At 42.4% G+C, this 16,741-nt stretch overlaps 1 protein-coding gene across 10 annotated transcripts in view; it reads left to right on the forward strand.

Moving 5' to 3' along the window:
* Positions 1–16,741, forward strand: part of DIP2C (disco interacting protein 2 homolog C) — a 288,874-nt gene that overhangs the window by 242,526 nt on the left and 29,607 nt on the right. For all 10 annotated transcript variants that reach the window (XM_065921423.1, XM_065921432.1, XM_065921426.1 and 7 more), the window contains 5 exons: positions 2,035–2,158; positions 2,643–2,764; positions 3,625–3,736; positions 3,825–3,934; positions 10,176–10,306. In XM_065921423.1, the coding sequence (XP_065777495.1) occupies positions 2,035–2,158; positions 2,643–2,764; positions 3,625–3,736; positions 3,825–3,934; positions 10,176–10,306 (599 nt within the window). The remainder of the gene's footprint in view (positions 1–2,034; positions 2,159–2,642; positions 2,765–3,624; positions 3,737–3,824; positions 3,935–10,175; positions 10,307–16,741) is intronic.

The following is a 16,741-nucleotide window of genomic DNA, read 5'->3' on the forward strand; positions in this document are numbered from 1 at the left end:
TTGCATCTTACAGGCTTTGTCATGTGACAGGAAAGCTGATGCTGATAGAGGATCAGCGCTGGCTCTCTGGATAACTCAAAGAAGAGCAGTTGAAAGAGTTTAACAGTCAGTCCCAGAATGCTCGGTTCTTAAGATAAGACCCACTAATGGACCAGCGTGGGCAGCAGGGTGGTGGCGGGAGTCCCCGGTTGGTACTGCCGCACCACCAGCAACTTGACTGGTCCCCGGCCGCGGCCAGGAGTGCAGTGCTGGCGTTCCTCCAGGACAGCTGGCTTGCAAGCATGGGGGCTCGGAGTGGGGGGCAGTGGTGTTGGCCTCACCTTGGTATGCTAGGGGCTAGTGCACCATCTTCACTTAGAAGAGCTCGCAGGACTGTTGGGTGAAGAGGAATATGTTTGGGTTCATGCGCATACATGTGTTGCACAGGAGTGATTGCTCAGAGGACTGGTCCAGCTGAGAAGGCACCAGTTCTCAGATATCAGCTGTATCCCAGACACCAACCTCGTAGGTCTTTCTGTGTTTACCCAGCTTTGCCACATTCTGCTCTCTGGCTCTTCCACTTTCTGTGTCTTTTTCTGTTTATTTTTTAACCTTCCTCACAAGGAAGATGATGAAGGAAAATATGTGGGATGAGAAAGTTCAATTCAGAGAATTGTAAGCATAGCCCCACTGTGGGGAGGCTGGTCTCAGCAGGAAGGGTCCTGAACCTGCCTGGCAGCTGCCTGGGTGGCCCCCCTTCTCCACCGGCCTCTGTGCCCCAGGGCCTGGTGATCTATACACCCCAGGCCATCAATGATCTCATGAGTGTTTTGGGCAAATGCCAGCTGCTGGTGTATATATCCTTTTAGGGTTCACATCCCACTGGATCCCACACACCCCATGCAGATGTTCCACTTGGGTGGCATTTCTAGTGTCTCTTCACTCACTTTAAGTCACCAGGTCACCCGTATCCTTTAACGGCCCCGAAGATTTGGTCTCTCCTGTCCACGTTTCTCCTCCCACAAAACCAACTGCTCACACCACCTCCCTGTGGACAGTCGTCTTCATGTCACTCTCCTTGGAAGCTCCCCACCTCAATAAATGCATCAGGCCCTGGTGCCCACCATTCTGTGTCCAGCTGTAGGGTCTTCCTCACCCAACACTTCTGTCAAGTTTGCACTTTGTGTAAGGAAAGGTCCTTCCCCCGTTCATCCCTTTAAAGTCGGAATTGATGATAAAGCAGTTTTTAAATAGCTGTAGACAATGATCTCTTCTTACCTGGGAATATGTGCAAATAAAAAGTACATCCTCAAGGGAAACTTTTTTGGACAAGTTGTATGTTTATAATTTGTAATTTATTCTTGCTCTTATAAATAAGGAGTAAATGTCATGTATTTTGATATCTCTTAGTACCTGTTTTGCTACTGATTTTTGTCCTCAGTGTTTTTTAAGGTACTTTTCAATCCAAATATGTTAATTTGTTCCTGTGTATCTAAAAGTCTACATTAAATGAATTTGACAATTCCCATTTTTCCTTTTGTTTTTTTTTTGGATGGTTCCTTTTCTGGGAGTTGGTTTGTTTTCTGACCTCCTTGACTTTTGATGTGGTCTTTTTTAAAAACAGTTTCAATTAGTCCTGTTTTTCATAGTTCAGATCCTCCAGATTTATGACTAATTTCTTTTTATTGCCCATGACAATTATACATAAGTCTAAAAATTACTAGATTGATTTTGTTTTATACTTGTAGCTGTTTTTTCATGTCCAGTAATTATTTTTTAAATGTTTCTTGTTAATGCAGATGTATCTGGAGTCATCTTTGGTGTTGTACTTCCTAGCTATTGGGGAGGAGAGGAAAGCAGAATGCCAGTGGTGGGTGGTCTTTTGAGGGGGTAATGAAAATGTTCTGAAGCTGGCTGTGGTGGGGGTCACACAACTCTGCAGATACATCCACTTAACTGTACATTTTAAATCAGTGAGTTGTGTGGTATACAAACGGCATCTCAAAGCTGTGATATTAAAAAAATATCATACCCATTTGTTCTTGTGATACTCAGGGCACAATAGCAAACTCGCTGACTTGTGTCCAGCTGCACAAGCGGGCTGAGAAGATAGCCGTGATGCTGATGGAGAGGGGACACCTGCAGGACGGGGACCACGTCGCCCTGGTCTACCCACCAGGTAAGAAACGGGGTTGTGCAGACCAACCCCTGCCTGAGGGACCCTGCATCACACCTATCGGTGCTCGATGGCCTCACTGTGTTAACCACCAAAATGGGCCCCGACCCCGGCCCGGCTCACAGGGTGGACTGTGTGCTGCGTGCTGTATGACTGATGATAGGGGCACAGACAAATTGGTATTTCACAAAGACTTTTGTATCGATTTTTATTTTATTAGCTATCTGAGGCAGTTCATTTAATCAGTAGTTAAATACTTGACCACTGAGTGGATAATCGGGAAGTTGAGTATAAAGACTCCTTAGAGGGATGACAGCAGTGAAACCTCTGGGGTACGTTGGCTTGCTGTGCCTGAGAGAACAGGGCTGCTGGGGGCTGTCCCTGAAGTCTGACAGACACGCGGGGGTGGCCCCCTGCCTGCCTGGCTGCTCCAGGTTGGTCTTCCTGCTGCTGAGTCTCACTGAAGACTGCTCCTCTCTCTGTGCAGGGATAGACCTCATCGCTGCATTCTATGGCTGCCTGTATGCAGGCTGCGTGCCCATCACTGTCCGTCCCCCACACCCACAGAACATCGCCACCACGCTGCCCACCGTGAAGATGATCGTGGAGGTAATGCTGCCTGTGGGGTCTGGCCTGAGTGCTGGGCTTATAGACTACAGAGCCTGGGCCCCAGGGCTGGTGTGGGCGTCTGCAGTCCCAGCAGTGGAGGGGGCCCAGCCTCTTTGTTCTAGGAGCTTGCCGTTTTGCTCTGGAATCAAGATAGCAACTTGTGCGTAGAGTCAGGGGCTAGAGAGCAGTTTTGCCACAATGTGTGGGAGTCAAATCCACTCCCTAGAGAGGGCACCCCTCTGGACACTGGGCCCACCAGCCCAAGCAGCAAACCAGGAGGAGTGGGAAAGTCAGACGTTTTAAAGTTTCTTTCCTCAAGACTGAAAAGCAGCCTGTTCCTTTTTGAAAGTACAGTTTGTTTTAACTTTTTTGTTTTTGTTTTTGCCTGGTGAAGTTTAAGAGGATTAAGATAAGTTTTTTCCCCTTAGAGGAGGAACCCCAAGGGGCATCACAAATGAATACTTGTTTGTAGTTGTGTCAGAGGACCTTCAGGGTTGTCACTGTGGCAGTAAGTGCTGAGGCTGTGTGTGGAGAGTGAGCGTTTCTGGAGGATGGGGAGTGTGTGGTGAGAGTGGGTAGTTTGGGTGGTGCTTTCTGAGGTGACAGCCACACGGTTGACACTACTCAGCTCTAGTAACTGCCAGGGCCTTAGTTCGCACAAACTCTGCTCGTGTGATCTGTGGTCAGATGACCGGTCACATGGACCTCCGTTGGCTGACGTGGCCCTGAATGAGGTGGCTGTGCACGCAGCCTGCCCTAGAGCTACACGGCTTCCACGTGGTGCACAGCTGGCACGCTAGCAGGCATGGTCCCCTGTCCTTTACCCTCCTCCTCTCCGTGCCTTGTTCTCTGACCCTCAGGTGAGCCGTTCTGCCTGTCTGATGACAACACAACTGATCTGTAAATTGTTACGGTCCAGGGAGGCAGCTGCGGCTGTGGATGTCAGGGCCTGGCCCCCTATACTAGACACAGGTTGGTTCTCGAACTTACCAGAAAGGTCTGTTTGCTCATTGACTTTTCCACTAAGTCAGAGATGCTAACAGCTTGTTTTCCTCTCCAGATGATTTGCCAAAGAAGCGGCCTGCCCAGATCTACAAACCTTCCAACCCAGACACGCTAGCCTATCTTGATTTCAGTGTGTCCACAACCGGGATGCTAGCTGGAGTGAAGGTAAGAAACAATCTGAGTAGTGTGCAGTTAGGCCATACAGTGATGCTTAATTTTCATTCTTATGTGTATAGGGCTTTCGTGGGGCTTGGCATCGAAACACAGAGAGAGGTATATGCATATGTGTGTGTTCTGGTCAAGCTATAAAATGTGTGACCATTTCAGTAGTTAGCTAGGCTGACTGATTATGTCCCAATGTTCAAACAATTTTTTTATGTATAACCACAGCTTCACTCAGTTCAGTTCAGGTCAGTAGAACTGCCTATGTTTTCCTTCTTGCTGATTCTCAGATCTCAGTATTCTATTATAAAACTCTGTGCACAGGAGTTCCTTGCATTTTTAACATGGGTCTCATTGTAACAGGCCAGAACGCTACTTGTTGCTGTTGCTTTTTCCCATCAAAAAAAGAAACTAGTATGTGTGTCACCTGAGTTAGGACTCGCCTAGGTTAGGCAGGGTCCTCATCAAGATACTGGTGAGTTCTCTAGCCTCAGGAAGCCCTGCACCTATTATTGCCTGATTGCTGAGCTTGCATAATTTTCAGTTCTCTTGCTTGACTTTTTTTTGCAATTTTGTAATTGCAGTAAAATACATGTAACATAAACTTACCACTTAACCAGTTCAAGTGTATGGTTCAGTGGTATTAAATTCATTCACAGTGCTGTCACCAGCACTCACCTCCATAACTCATCTTCTAAACTGAGACTTGCCCCTACCTCCTAGCACCTCCCACCCTGCTTTCTGTCTCTGCGATTTTGACTGTTCTAGTACCATGTTTACATGGAATCATACAGTATATGTCTTGTTGTGTCTGACTTATTTCACTTAGCATAGTTTCTTCAAGGTTCATCCATGTTGAAGTATATATCAAAATTCCTTTTTTTTGTGTGCATTTTATTTCTTTTTTTTTTTTCCACAGTACACTTTATTTATTTATTTGCTTTTTTTTTTTATTTATATATTTATTAGTTGGAGGCCAACACTTCACAACATTTCAGTGAGTTTTGTCATACATTGACATGAATCAGCCATGGAGTCACATGTATTCCCCATCCCGATCCCCGCTCCCACCTCCCTCTCCACCCGATTCCTCTGGGTCTTCCCAGTGCACCAGGCCCGAGCACTTGTCTCATGCATCCCACCTGGGCTGGTGATCTGTTTCACTATAGATAATATACATGCTGTTCTTTCGAAACTTCCCACCCTCACTTTCTCTCACAGAGTTCAAAAGTCTGTTCTGTACTTCTCTGTCTCTTTTTGTGTTTTGCATATAGGGTTATCATTACCATCTTTCTAAATTCCATATATATGTGTTAGTATGCTGTAATGTTCTTTATCTTTCTGGCTTACTTCACTCTGTATAATGGGCTCCAGTTTCATCCATCTCATTAGAACTGATTCAAATGAATTCTTTTTAACGGCTGAGTAATATTCCTTGGTGTATATGTCCCACAGCTTCCTTATCCATTTGTCTGCTGATGGGCATCTAGGTTGCTTCCATGTCCTGGCTATTATAAACAGTGCTGCGATGAACATTGGGGTGCACGTGTCTCTTTCAGATCTGGTTTCCTCAGTGTGTATGCCCAGAAGTGGTATTGCTGGGTCATATGGCAGTTCTATTTCCAGTTTTTAAAGAAATCTCCACACTGTTTTCCATAGCGGCTGTACTAGTTTGCATTCCCACCAACAGTGTAAGAGGGTTCCCTTTTCTCCACAGCCTCTCCAGCATTTATTGCTTGTAGACTTTTGGATAGCAGCCATCCTGACTGGCGTGTAATGGTACCTCATTGTGGTTTTGATTTGCATTTCTCTGATAATGAGTGATGTTGAGCATCTTTTCATGTGTTTGTTAGCCATCTGTATGTCTTCTTTGGAGAAATGTCTGTTTAGTTCTTTGGCCCATTTTTTGATTGGGTCATTTGTTTTTCTGGAATTGAGCTTCAGGAGTTGCTTGTATATTTTTGAGATTAATCCTTTGTTGCTTCATTTGCTATTATTCAAAATTCCTTTTTAAGGTTGAGTTAATATTTCACTGTATGTGTTTACCACATTTTGCTTATCCATTCATTTTTCAATGGATACTTGAGTTGCTTTCACATTTTAGCTATTGTGAATCATACTTTAGTGAGCATGGGGTGTATAAATATCTCTTCGAAACATGGCCTTTTAACTCTTTTAAATACATATCCAGAAGTTGAATTGTTGGGTCAAAGGGTAATTTTATTTTTATTTTGGGGAGAATTGCCATACTCTTTTCTACAGTAGCCGTCCCATTTTACCTCTCACCAATGATGCACAAGGTTTTCAGTTTCTCAACATTCTTGCGAAGACTTGGAATTTATTTTCTATTGGTTTTTCTCTTTTGAATATCTTCTTTTTCTATGGCTGAGCCTCATGGCTTGCAGGATCTTGTTCCCTGACTAGCGATTGAATATGGGCCATGGCAGTGAAAGTCTGGAGTCCTAATGATTAGGTCACAAGGGAACTCCCTGGGCATTTCCTTTTTTTTGTTTATTTAAGTAGCCTTCCTAATGTATGTGAGGTAGATCACACTGTAATTTTGATTTGCCTTTTTCTGAGGATTAATGATATTGAGCACCTTTTGGTATGTATTCTTTGGAGAAATGTTTATTCACCTCCTTTGCTGATTTTGAATTGATAGTTTTCTTATTGGTGTTGAGTTTTAGAAGTTCTCTGATACCATTATCAGTTACATGGTCTGCAGATATTCTGTCCCATTCTTTGATTTGCCCTTTTATTCTATGGATAGTGCCTTTTGATGCAGAAAATTTTTTAGTTTCCATGAAGTCTCATTTTGTGTGTTTCTTTTCTTTTTTTTTAACCAGTGCCTTTGGTGCCAAGAAAGCATTTCCAAATCTGTCCTTTCCCCATTGAATGGTCTTGGCATTCTTATCAAAAATACATTTGATCACCCACACTTAGCATCATACTCGAGAGTGAAGAGTTGAAAGATTTCCAGAGAAAAAGCAAGATTTCCTCTAAGATCAGGAAGCCACTCTTTTTCAGTATAGTGTTGGAAGTCCTAAGCAGAGAAATTAGGCAAGAAAAAAGAAATAAAAGACATCTAAGTTGGGAAAGGAAGAATTAAAATTGTCACTATTTGCAGATGACATGATGCTTTGTATAGAAAACACTAAAAACTCCACCAAAAACTGTTACAATAAATAATTCAGTAAAGTGCAAGATACCAAAATCAACACAGAGAAATCTGTTGTGTTTCTGTACACTAATAATGAAATAGCAGAAATAGAAATTAAGGAAGCAGTCTTATTTACAACTGCATCAAAAGGAATACCGAGGAATAAATTTAACCAAGAAAGTAAAAGATCTATATACTGAAAACTGTAAAATATTGATGGAATAAGTTGAAAAGGACAAATGAAAGATATTCCATACTTTTGGATTGGAATAATTAATATTGTTATAATGTCCATACTACCCAAAGCAATCTACAGGTTCATTGCAGCCCCTATCAAAATTCCAATGGCATTTTTCACAGAAATAGAACAAACTATTCTAAAATTTGTATGAAACCACAAAAGACCCAAATAGCCAAAGCCATCTTTAAAAAGATCAGAGCTGGAGACATCATACTCACTGACATTATGAGGCTATAGTATTGCCAACAGTATGATGCTGGTACAAAAACAGACACAAAGACCAGTGACACAGAATAGCCCAGAAATAAACCCACACATAATGTTAACTCCTTTATGGCAAAGGAGCCCAGAATATGCAATGGGAAGGGACAGGCTTTAAGTAAATGTGCTTGGAGGATTGGACAGCCACATGCTAAAGAATGAAACTGGACCAGTTTTCTATGCCATACATAAAAATGAACTTAAAGTGAACTAAAGACTTGAATATAAGACCTGAAACCATAACTCTCCTAGGAGAAAACATAGGGGTCAGCTCCTAGACATTGGTCTTGAGATTTTTTTAGTTTGACATCAATAGCAAAGGAAACAAAAGTTAAGCACATGGCACTACATCAAACCAAAAGCTTTTGCACAGCAAAGGAAGCCAACCAATGAAAAGGCAACCTAGTGAGCAGGAGGAAATATTTGCAAACCACATATGGATAATGGGTTAATATCCAAAATATGTAAAGAACCCTTACAACTTAAGAGCAGAAAAACGATTGCTTAAAAATGGGCAGGGGATGTAAATAGACATTTTTCTGAAAAAGACATACAGATGGACTACAGGTACAAGAAAAGTGAGCTATCACTTCACACTTGCCAGGATAGCCATCATAAAAAAGACATGAGATAACGTGTTGATGAGGGTGTGGAGAAAGAGAAACCCTTGTGCACTGTTGGTAGAAATGTAAACTGGTGTAGCCACTATGAAAAACAGTTTAGAGGTTCCTCAAAGAGTTAAAAATAAAACTACCATATTATCCAAAAATTCCACTTCTGGGTATTGATCTGAAGAAAATAAAAACACTAACTCGGAAAGATGTCTGCACCCCAGTGTTCATAGAGCATTATTTTACAGTAGCCAAGATATGGAAACAATATCAGCGTCCATTGGCAGAAAAATGGATAAGAAAAATGAGACATGCCTGCCCACTCACCCACACCATCTATAAGCACACAGTGCAGTATAATTCAGCCATTAGAAAAAAGGGAATTCTACCATTTGTGACAACACAGGTGAACCTGAAGGACATCATGCTAAGTCAGAAAGACAAATGCTATGTGATCTCACTTATATGTGAACTATTTTTTTTTTTAAAAAAACCAAGCTTATAGATAGAGAAAACAGATTGGTGATGGGCAAAAACAGGTGAAGGGAGCCAGAACGTACAGGCTTCCGGTTATAAATAAGGGCTGTGGATGTATTGTACAGCATGGGAACTATAGTTAATAGTGTACTGTGTTGCATACTTGGAAGCTGGTAAGAGGGTAAATTTTAGTAGCTCTTTTCATTAGACTTATTGTGGTGATCATTTTGCAATACGTACACATATATATGTTGTGTTGTATACTTGAAACTAACATAATAATGTAGATCAGTTATACCTCACTCAGTCAGTCAGTCAATTGCATGTGAAGTCTAGGGAAAAATAAATTAATGAAAAAAATTTAAAAAGTCGTTTCACCATGTATGTGAGGTGGGTTTTTTTGTGTGTGTGTATGTGAGGTTTTATTTCTGGGCTATCCTATTCTGTTTTTCTGTGTGTCTGTCTTTATGCTACTACCATACTGTTTTGATCACAGTAACTTTCTACTAAGCTTTTAAATCAGAAAGGGTGAGTCCTCTGACTTTGTTGTTCTTTTTCAAGAAGCATCGTAACATTCAGGGAAATCCAATCAGATGACAGAGAGCTTTTATTAGACACCTTGGGGAAAGAGATGAGACACACCAGGAGTGAGGCCTTCCGTCCTAGCATGTAGGATCCCTGTCAAATTCTTCCCGGATGCTCTGCTCTGGTCCCTTTTACAGTTCAGCTCTGGGTGATGTGCACTCCACACTAACTTGAGATGTGTCTAAGACCATGAACTTGGTAAAGTTTTCCTGGGCTGCTTTTACTTTCCTGTTCCTCTTAGATTAGTTTGGCTAGAAAGCATCTGTGAAAATTGATGTTATTAGATATAATTTTTCTGTACTTTAAAAGAATTCACATTCCATACTGACTGTTGTGGGACTGGCTGCTGCCTTTAGAGAAACTCTTAACTGTAGCTATGCTGAGATTGGATATGGGTTCCCATCAAATGACAAGCTTATCTCACTGCACAAACGGGTGTGACCTTCAGTGAGTCTTTGCCAACAGGAGTCCAATGTGCTCTGCTGGTCCCTCTGCTGCATGACAGGTGCAGGGCTGGGACTGGAGGTGAAGCATGAGTCGGGTGTTGTCTCTGCCTGGAGAGGGCACGTGAGTGGTCACATGTCCCCATGTACTGTACAGGCTGTGGTGGGGTTGCAGTCGAAGGCGCCATTCAAATGCAAGATGTCCCAGCCTCCTGGGCTGGAGTTACTAAGTCCTAGGGGACCGAGAAGTTTTGCTTGTGGCTTACTCATTGAAAACGGGAAGACTAATGAGAACCCACAGCCTACCCTCTTCTAACGGAACCAGAGCTTGGCTACAATTGTCCTATCTGAAACCACCCTTGGCATTGGTGTCTGGTCCAGTGCGTTCTGTGTGGCCTGTGGTGGTGCAAGAGTCCTGAGGCTGGGCTCTAACTCTGGTACCTGACACGGCCTTGCTGTCTTGCAGATGTCTCATGCAGCCACCAGTGCCTTCTGCCGTTCTATTAAGCTGCAGTGTGAGCTCTACCCCTCGAGAGAAGTGGCCATCTGCTTGGACCCTTACTGTGGACTTGGGTTTGTCCTGTGGTGCCTCTGTAGGTGAGTTTTCTCTGTATCTCTGTGATATAAGTAAATAATCATGCATGCTTTTTCAGATCACCTGTGAGCTCAGACCTGCTCATGGGAGGGGGCTGCCTGCAGATTGTGGCTCCCTCTCAGCCTGGCTCTGCATGCTGGTAGCCAGGTAGCCACACTCACCAGCATCTGGAAGGTTAGTCTCCATAAAATTTGCTGAAACTGACAGAGACAACATCTGTGGCCGCTCTGAGAAGCTGTCTGTTGGGAGCCCATTTTCCAAGCAACCCCCAGACCTTGGGCTTGCTTCTTGTAGCTCCAAATCTTTGCAGATGTCCCAGGCCTGGAACTATGACCAGGGGCATCCAAGCTCTTTGCTCCTTGGCTTCTCCCTAACTTTAGCTGGGGGAGGCTGGGAGCAGGCTCCTCTCCCCTCGTGGCAGGTATCAGGAGTACGTATAGAAAGAATGAATGTTTATTGGCATTTTTCTCTAATTGTACATATATGTTCATCATAGAAACTTTAGAAAATACAAAATAGTATAAAGAAGAAAATTAAGCTTTCCATAAGTATACAACCTAGTGAAAGTGAAAGAAAGTGAAAGTCGCTCAGTTGTGTCTGACTGTTTGCAACCCCATGGACTATACAGTCCATGGAATTCTCCAGGCCAGATTCCAGGAGTGGGTAGCCTTTCCCTTCTCCAGGGGATCTTCCCAACCCAGTTCTCTTGCATTGCAGGCAGATTCTTTACCAGCTGAGCCACAAAGGAAAGCCAAGAGTACTGGAGTGGGTGGCCTAACCCTCCTCCAACAGATCTTCCCAACCCAGGACTCAGACCAGGTTCTTCTGCATTGCAGGCAGATTCTTTACCAACTGAGCTATCAGGGTGATTCCAGTAAATACACTATTAGCATTTTGGCATATAGTCTTTCAGATTTTATTTTCTAATGTAGTGTACTACTTTTTATTAACATTTTCAAACATATGCAAGTGTTAAGTGTATAGAAATTCTGTAACAAACATCAGGGCCCAACAAGCCAGCTTCACATGGACTGTGTTTTGCCAGTTTTATATCAGGGTGATGGAAGTGTTCTAGACTGCATTGTGGTGAACTTTGTGTGACTCTGCAAATTTGTCAAAGTTCTTTTAATTCTGTGCTTCAAATGGTTGGATATATGATGTGCAAACTATACCTAAGTAAAACTGTTTTTGTTTTTTTTTTTTTTAAAGAAAACTCCTTTGCTTGAAGTAACTGAGGTGTATGGCACAGAACCTACCCTGCCCATTCATGAGGCTAACCAGTGTGACACCACAGGGTGACATGTGTTATCCTGAGTTGTACAACTGCCTTGCTCAGGGTGTCCAAATTGTGAGAGTTATCAATTCTTTGTATGTTTTATCAAGTTAATAATCTAAAATCATTGAATTATAAATGTATACCTTTATATTAGTTACCAGAATGTATTTTTTCTCTCTTTTCCTGGTCAACCGTTTTTTATTTCAATTTTTTACTTTAGGTTTTCTTTTTCAGAGAACTGTTAGCTTCACAGCAAGATTGAAGGGAAAGTGCAGAGATTTTCTGTTCCACCCCACCCCCACATGCACAGCTTCCCCATTATAAGCATCTCCCACCAGAGCATATGTCTTTTACAAACTAGGAACCTACCTTGACATATTATCATCCCAGAGTCTGTAGTTTACATCAGAGCTCACTCTTGGTGTTTTAGAGAGCCCAGAAACAGACTCATGTAAGTACAGTCCTTTGATCTTTGACAGACGTGCAGAAGCAGTCCAGCCATACAGCGGCCTTTTCAACAGATGGTGTTGGAGCAACTGGACATCCACCTCTGCCCCCTGCAAAAAAATGAATCTACGCAGAGGCTTTATGGCCTTCTCAAAAATAGATCAAAATACATCATGTACCTAAATGTGAAACATAAAACTATGAAACTCCTAGATGATAACTTGGGAGAAAATCTAGGTAGTCTTGGGTTTGGTGATGACTTTTCGACACACCTCCAAAGGCTTGATCATGAAAGAAATAATTGACAGACTGACTTTATTAAAAGCAATTGTCTCTGCTCTGCCAAAGGCACTGTCAAGAGAATGGGAGCAGGCCAGAGACTGGGAGAAAATGTTCCCAAAGTGTTTTTAAACTGTTCTGTTCTTTTTGAAGTTAAGATCTAAACTGAAATAGTTGAGGTTCCAGAAATTTGCAGGAAATAATTTCTTCCCTTTAAGCAACCTGCTGTTAAGTTGGAAAGCATAATAGCCAGTGCCAAGAAATCAGTCTTGGTTAATAAATGAAACAGCAAGCAATCAACTTTTGTTGGATTGAGACAAAAAAAAGGCAAGTAGAAAATTGGTGAATCAGGTTTTCTGTTGTCCTCTGTTAGGATTTAATAGCTTTTTTATTAATGTTGACTTCCATTTACAGAAGTGAAGACAGAGGTGAAACTATGCTTATTTTCCACAAGTGTGCTTAGTTTCTCTAACCTTGAACTCTACACTGTGGACCCCACCTTTTGATGCCCTTAGCAGATCTTTTATCCTGATGTGTATTCTTAAGAAAGCTAGTAATAGGTGATTTGCATTTTGTTTTCTTCATTTTGGGTCTCCTTATGATAGGATTTAAAAGGAAAATGCTGATAACAATATGGAAAAGATAGATTGTCATAATTAAGAAGTGTATCACTATAGGGTGTTTATGTACATTTTGGTTCCCTGACACACAGGACTCCAGTGTTGTTAACTGAGCTTGGTGTGTGTCAGAAAATGGGAGTCTTTGGTGACAGAGAAGTGTGTAAACTGGAGCTGGAACAGAAGCCAGGCAGGGGTTCTAGTTCAGGTGGTCCAGTTCATCCTGATTCACGAGTGGGTTGAATAACATTCGGTGCTCATGGGATACTCCAAGCCATGTTTCCTGGTGGATAGTTATGACTTATATGGTGCATGATGTGCAGGGTTGTTAGATCTTGGGCTGTTACCTGGCATTGATCCAATTTTGGCCAGGATTGTTCTTTTAACATCCATACCACAGAGGTAAATTTTTCATTGCTTTTATTTCTTCCTGTTTAATGCTGCCTTGAGGATTCTCATTGAAGTTGGCAACTGAGCTCTAAAAAGAAAGCTCTAATTCAGGGTCACTCCACACATGGTCTGTAGGCTGATTCTGGAGCGCCACATTGCAAAGGGCAGAGGGTGCATTGGTACCTGTGGCAGTAAACACCAAGGAGTCGTCCACTCGGGGGCTGCCGCTCGTGTTGGTGTGCTCCGGGGCAGGGGGTCTCCCTTAGCTCTCACGGCCCCTGGAAAGAAGACGAGTGCTCCAGGCACGGTCACAGGACCTGTGAGTGTGAGGGGCAGCCCTGCTGCGCTGTAGATGTAGACTCCTCTTCAGACCCCAAGTGTGTATTCTTGAAAAGCTGATTGGTTAGAATTGAGGAAACAAGTAGGACATACCTGTTTCTCAACCAGATAGAAAACCTGATTTTAAGGCACTGCAGTGTTGGATACAAGAACTTTTGGATAAAAGTGTGTTTTCACAAACTGCAGGACTTGGCTCCATTTGTGCAGAAGTGTTCTTGGATCCATCTGACTTGCAGTAAGTAGCTGTTTGACTAGAATGTCAGTATTTTTAATACAGATATATTTGCTGTAGTGCTGTTTGATCTCTTAAATAACCACCATGTTATAAAGTCATCCTTAAAGACCTCAATCAGTTTCCGAAGGACAGATCTTAGAGAAAAATTGACAGAATTTTGAATGTTACAATTATTGAAATGGGCTTTTACTGATTTTTATATAATGACTATAAAAATAATTTTTATATGTTTCCATAGGACTCCAGTGGAATGTGCAATTTTGCATATCATGTGAATAACACATAATATTCACATTAGCAAGATTTCAGAGGAAATATTTGCAAACTTTCAAAGGAAAGTTTGGGGTATTAGAATCCTTTATCCTGGTTACTAAGACCAGTCAGTATATCCTCAGAGCTCTTGGATTCCCTGGTGGTTCAGATGGTAAAGAGTCTACCTGCAATGTGGGAGACCTGGGTTTAAACCCTGGGTTGGGAAGATGCCCTGGAGAAGGAAATGGCAACCCAATCCAGTATTCTTGCCTGGAAAATCTCATGGATGGAGGAACCTTTTGTTCTGATGGTGGGGCCATGCTCAGTAAACCTTTAATCCAATTTTCGGTTGATGGGTGGAGCTGTGTTCCCTCCATGTTATTTACCTGGGGCCAAACTATGGTGGAGGTAGTGAAGATAATGGTGACCTCCTTCAAAAGGTTCCTTCCATTCATGTACTGCTACACTCAGTGCCTGCACATCAGAACAAGGCCCAGTTTCCCCCACACTCAATCTCTCCCATCAAGAAGCTTCCATAAGCCTCTTATCCTTCTCCGTCAGAGGGCAGACAGTATGAAAACCACAATCACAGAAAACTAACCAGTCTGATCACATGGACCACAGCTTTGTCTAACTCAATGAAACTATGAGCCATGCGGTGAAGGGCCACCCAAGACAGACAGGTCATGGTGGAGAGTTCTGACAAAATGTGGTCCACTGGAGAAGGGAATGGCAAACCACTTCAATATTTTTGCCTTGAGAACCCCATGAACAGGATGAAAAGGCAAAAAGATAGGACACTGAAAGATGAACTCCCCAGGTCGGTAGGTGCTCAGTATGCTACTAGAGATCAGTGGAGAAATAACTCCAGAAAGAATAAAGAGACAGAGCCAAAGCAAAAACAACACCCAGTTGTGGATGTGACTGGTGATAGAAGCAAAGTCTAATGCTGTAAAGAGCAATGTTGCATAGGAACCTGGAATGGTAGGTTCCTGGATCAAGGAAAATTGGAAGTGGTCAAAGAGAAGATGGCAAGAGTGAATGTCGACATTTTAGGAATCAGCAAACTAAAATGGACTGGAATGGGTGAATTTAACTCAGATGACCATTATATCCACTACTGTGGGCAAGAATCCTTTAGAAGAAATAGAGTAGCCATCATAGTCAACAAAAGAGCCCGAAATGCAGTACTTGGATGCAACCTCAAAAATGACAGAATGATCTCTCTTTGTTTCCAAGGCAAACCATTTAATATCACGGTAATCCACGTCTGTGCCCCAACCGGTGATGCTGAAGAAGCTGAAGTTTAACGATTCTATGAAGACCTACAAGACCTTCTGGAATTAACACCCAAAAAAGATGTCCTTTTCATTATAGGGGACTGGAATGCAAAAGTAGGAAGTCAAGAAACACCTGGAGTAACAGGCAAATTTGGCCTTGCAGTACAGAATGAAGTAGGGCAAAGGCCAATAGAGTTTTGCCAAGAGAACACACTGGTCATAGCAAACACCCTCTTCCAACAACACAAGAGAAGACTCTACACTTGAACATTGCCAGATGGTCAGTACCAAAAACAGATTGATTATATCCTTTGCAGCCAAAGATGGAGAAGCTCTGTAAATAGTCAGCAAAGACTTCCGTGGTGGCTGACTGTGGCTCAGATCATGAACTCCTTACTGGCAAATTCAGACTTAAATTGAAGAAAGGAGGGAAAACCACTAGACCATTCAGGTATGACCTAAATCAAATCCCTTACTATTATACAGTGGAAGTGAGAAATAGATTCAAGGGATTAGACCTGATACACAGAGTGCCTGAAGAATTATGGACAGAGGTTGATGACATTGTACAGGAGACAGGGATCAAGACCATCCCCAAGAAAAAGAAATGCAAGAAAGCAAAATGGCTGTCTGAGGAGGCCTTACAGATGGCTGTGAAAAGAAAAGAAGTGAAAAGCAAAGGAGAAAAGGAAAGATATACCCATTTGAATGCAGAGTTCCAAAGAATAGCAAGGAGAGATAAGAAAGCCTTCTTCAGTGATCAGTGCAAAGAAATAGAGGAAAACAATAGAATGGGAAAGACTAGAGATCTCTTCAAGAAAATTAGAGATACCAAGGGAACATTTCATGCAAAGATGGGCACAATAAAGGACAGAAACGGTATGGACCTAACAGAAGCAGAAGATATTAAGAAGAGGTGACAAGAATACACAGAAGAACTGTACAAAAAAGATCTTCACTACCCAGATAATCATGATGGTGTGATCACTCACCTGGAGCCAGACATCCTGGAATGCGAAGTCAAGTTTTGCGTTAGGAAGCATCACTATGAACAAAGCTAGTGGAGGTGATGGAATTCCAGTTGAGCTATTTCAGATCCTAAAAGATGCTCTGAAAGTGCTGCACTCAACATGCCAGCAAATTTGGAAAACTCAGAAGTGGCTACAAGACTGAAAAAGGTCAGTTTTCATTCCAATCCCAAAGAAAGGCAATGCCAAAGAATGCTCAAACTACTGCACAATCACACTCATTTCACACGCTAGTAAAGTGATGCTCAAAATTCTCCAAGCCAGGCTTCAGCAAAACATGAACCATGAACTTCC

This window comes from Muntiacus reevesi, chromosome 2 (genome assembly GCF_963930625.1).
Source record: "Muntiacus reevesi chromosome 2, mMunRee1.1, whole genome shotgun sequence".
Taxonomy (NCBI): domain Eukaryota; kingdom Metazoa; phylum Chordata; class Mammalia; order Artiodactyla; family Cervidae; genus Muntiacus; species Muntiacus reevesi.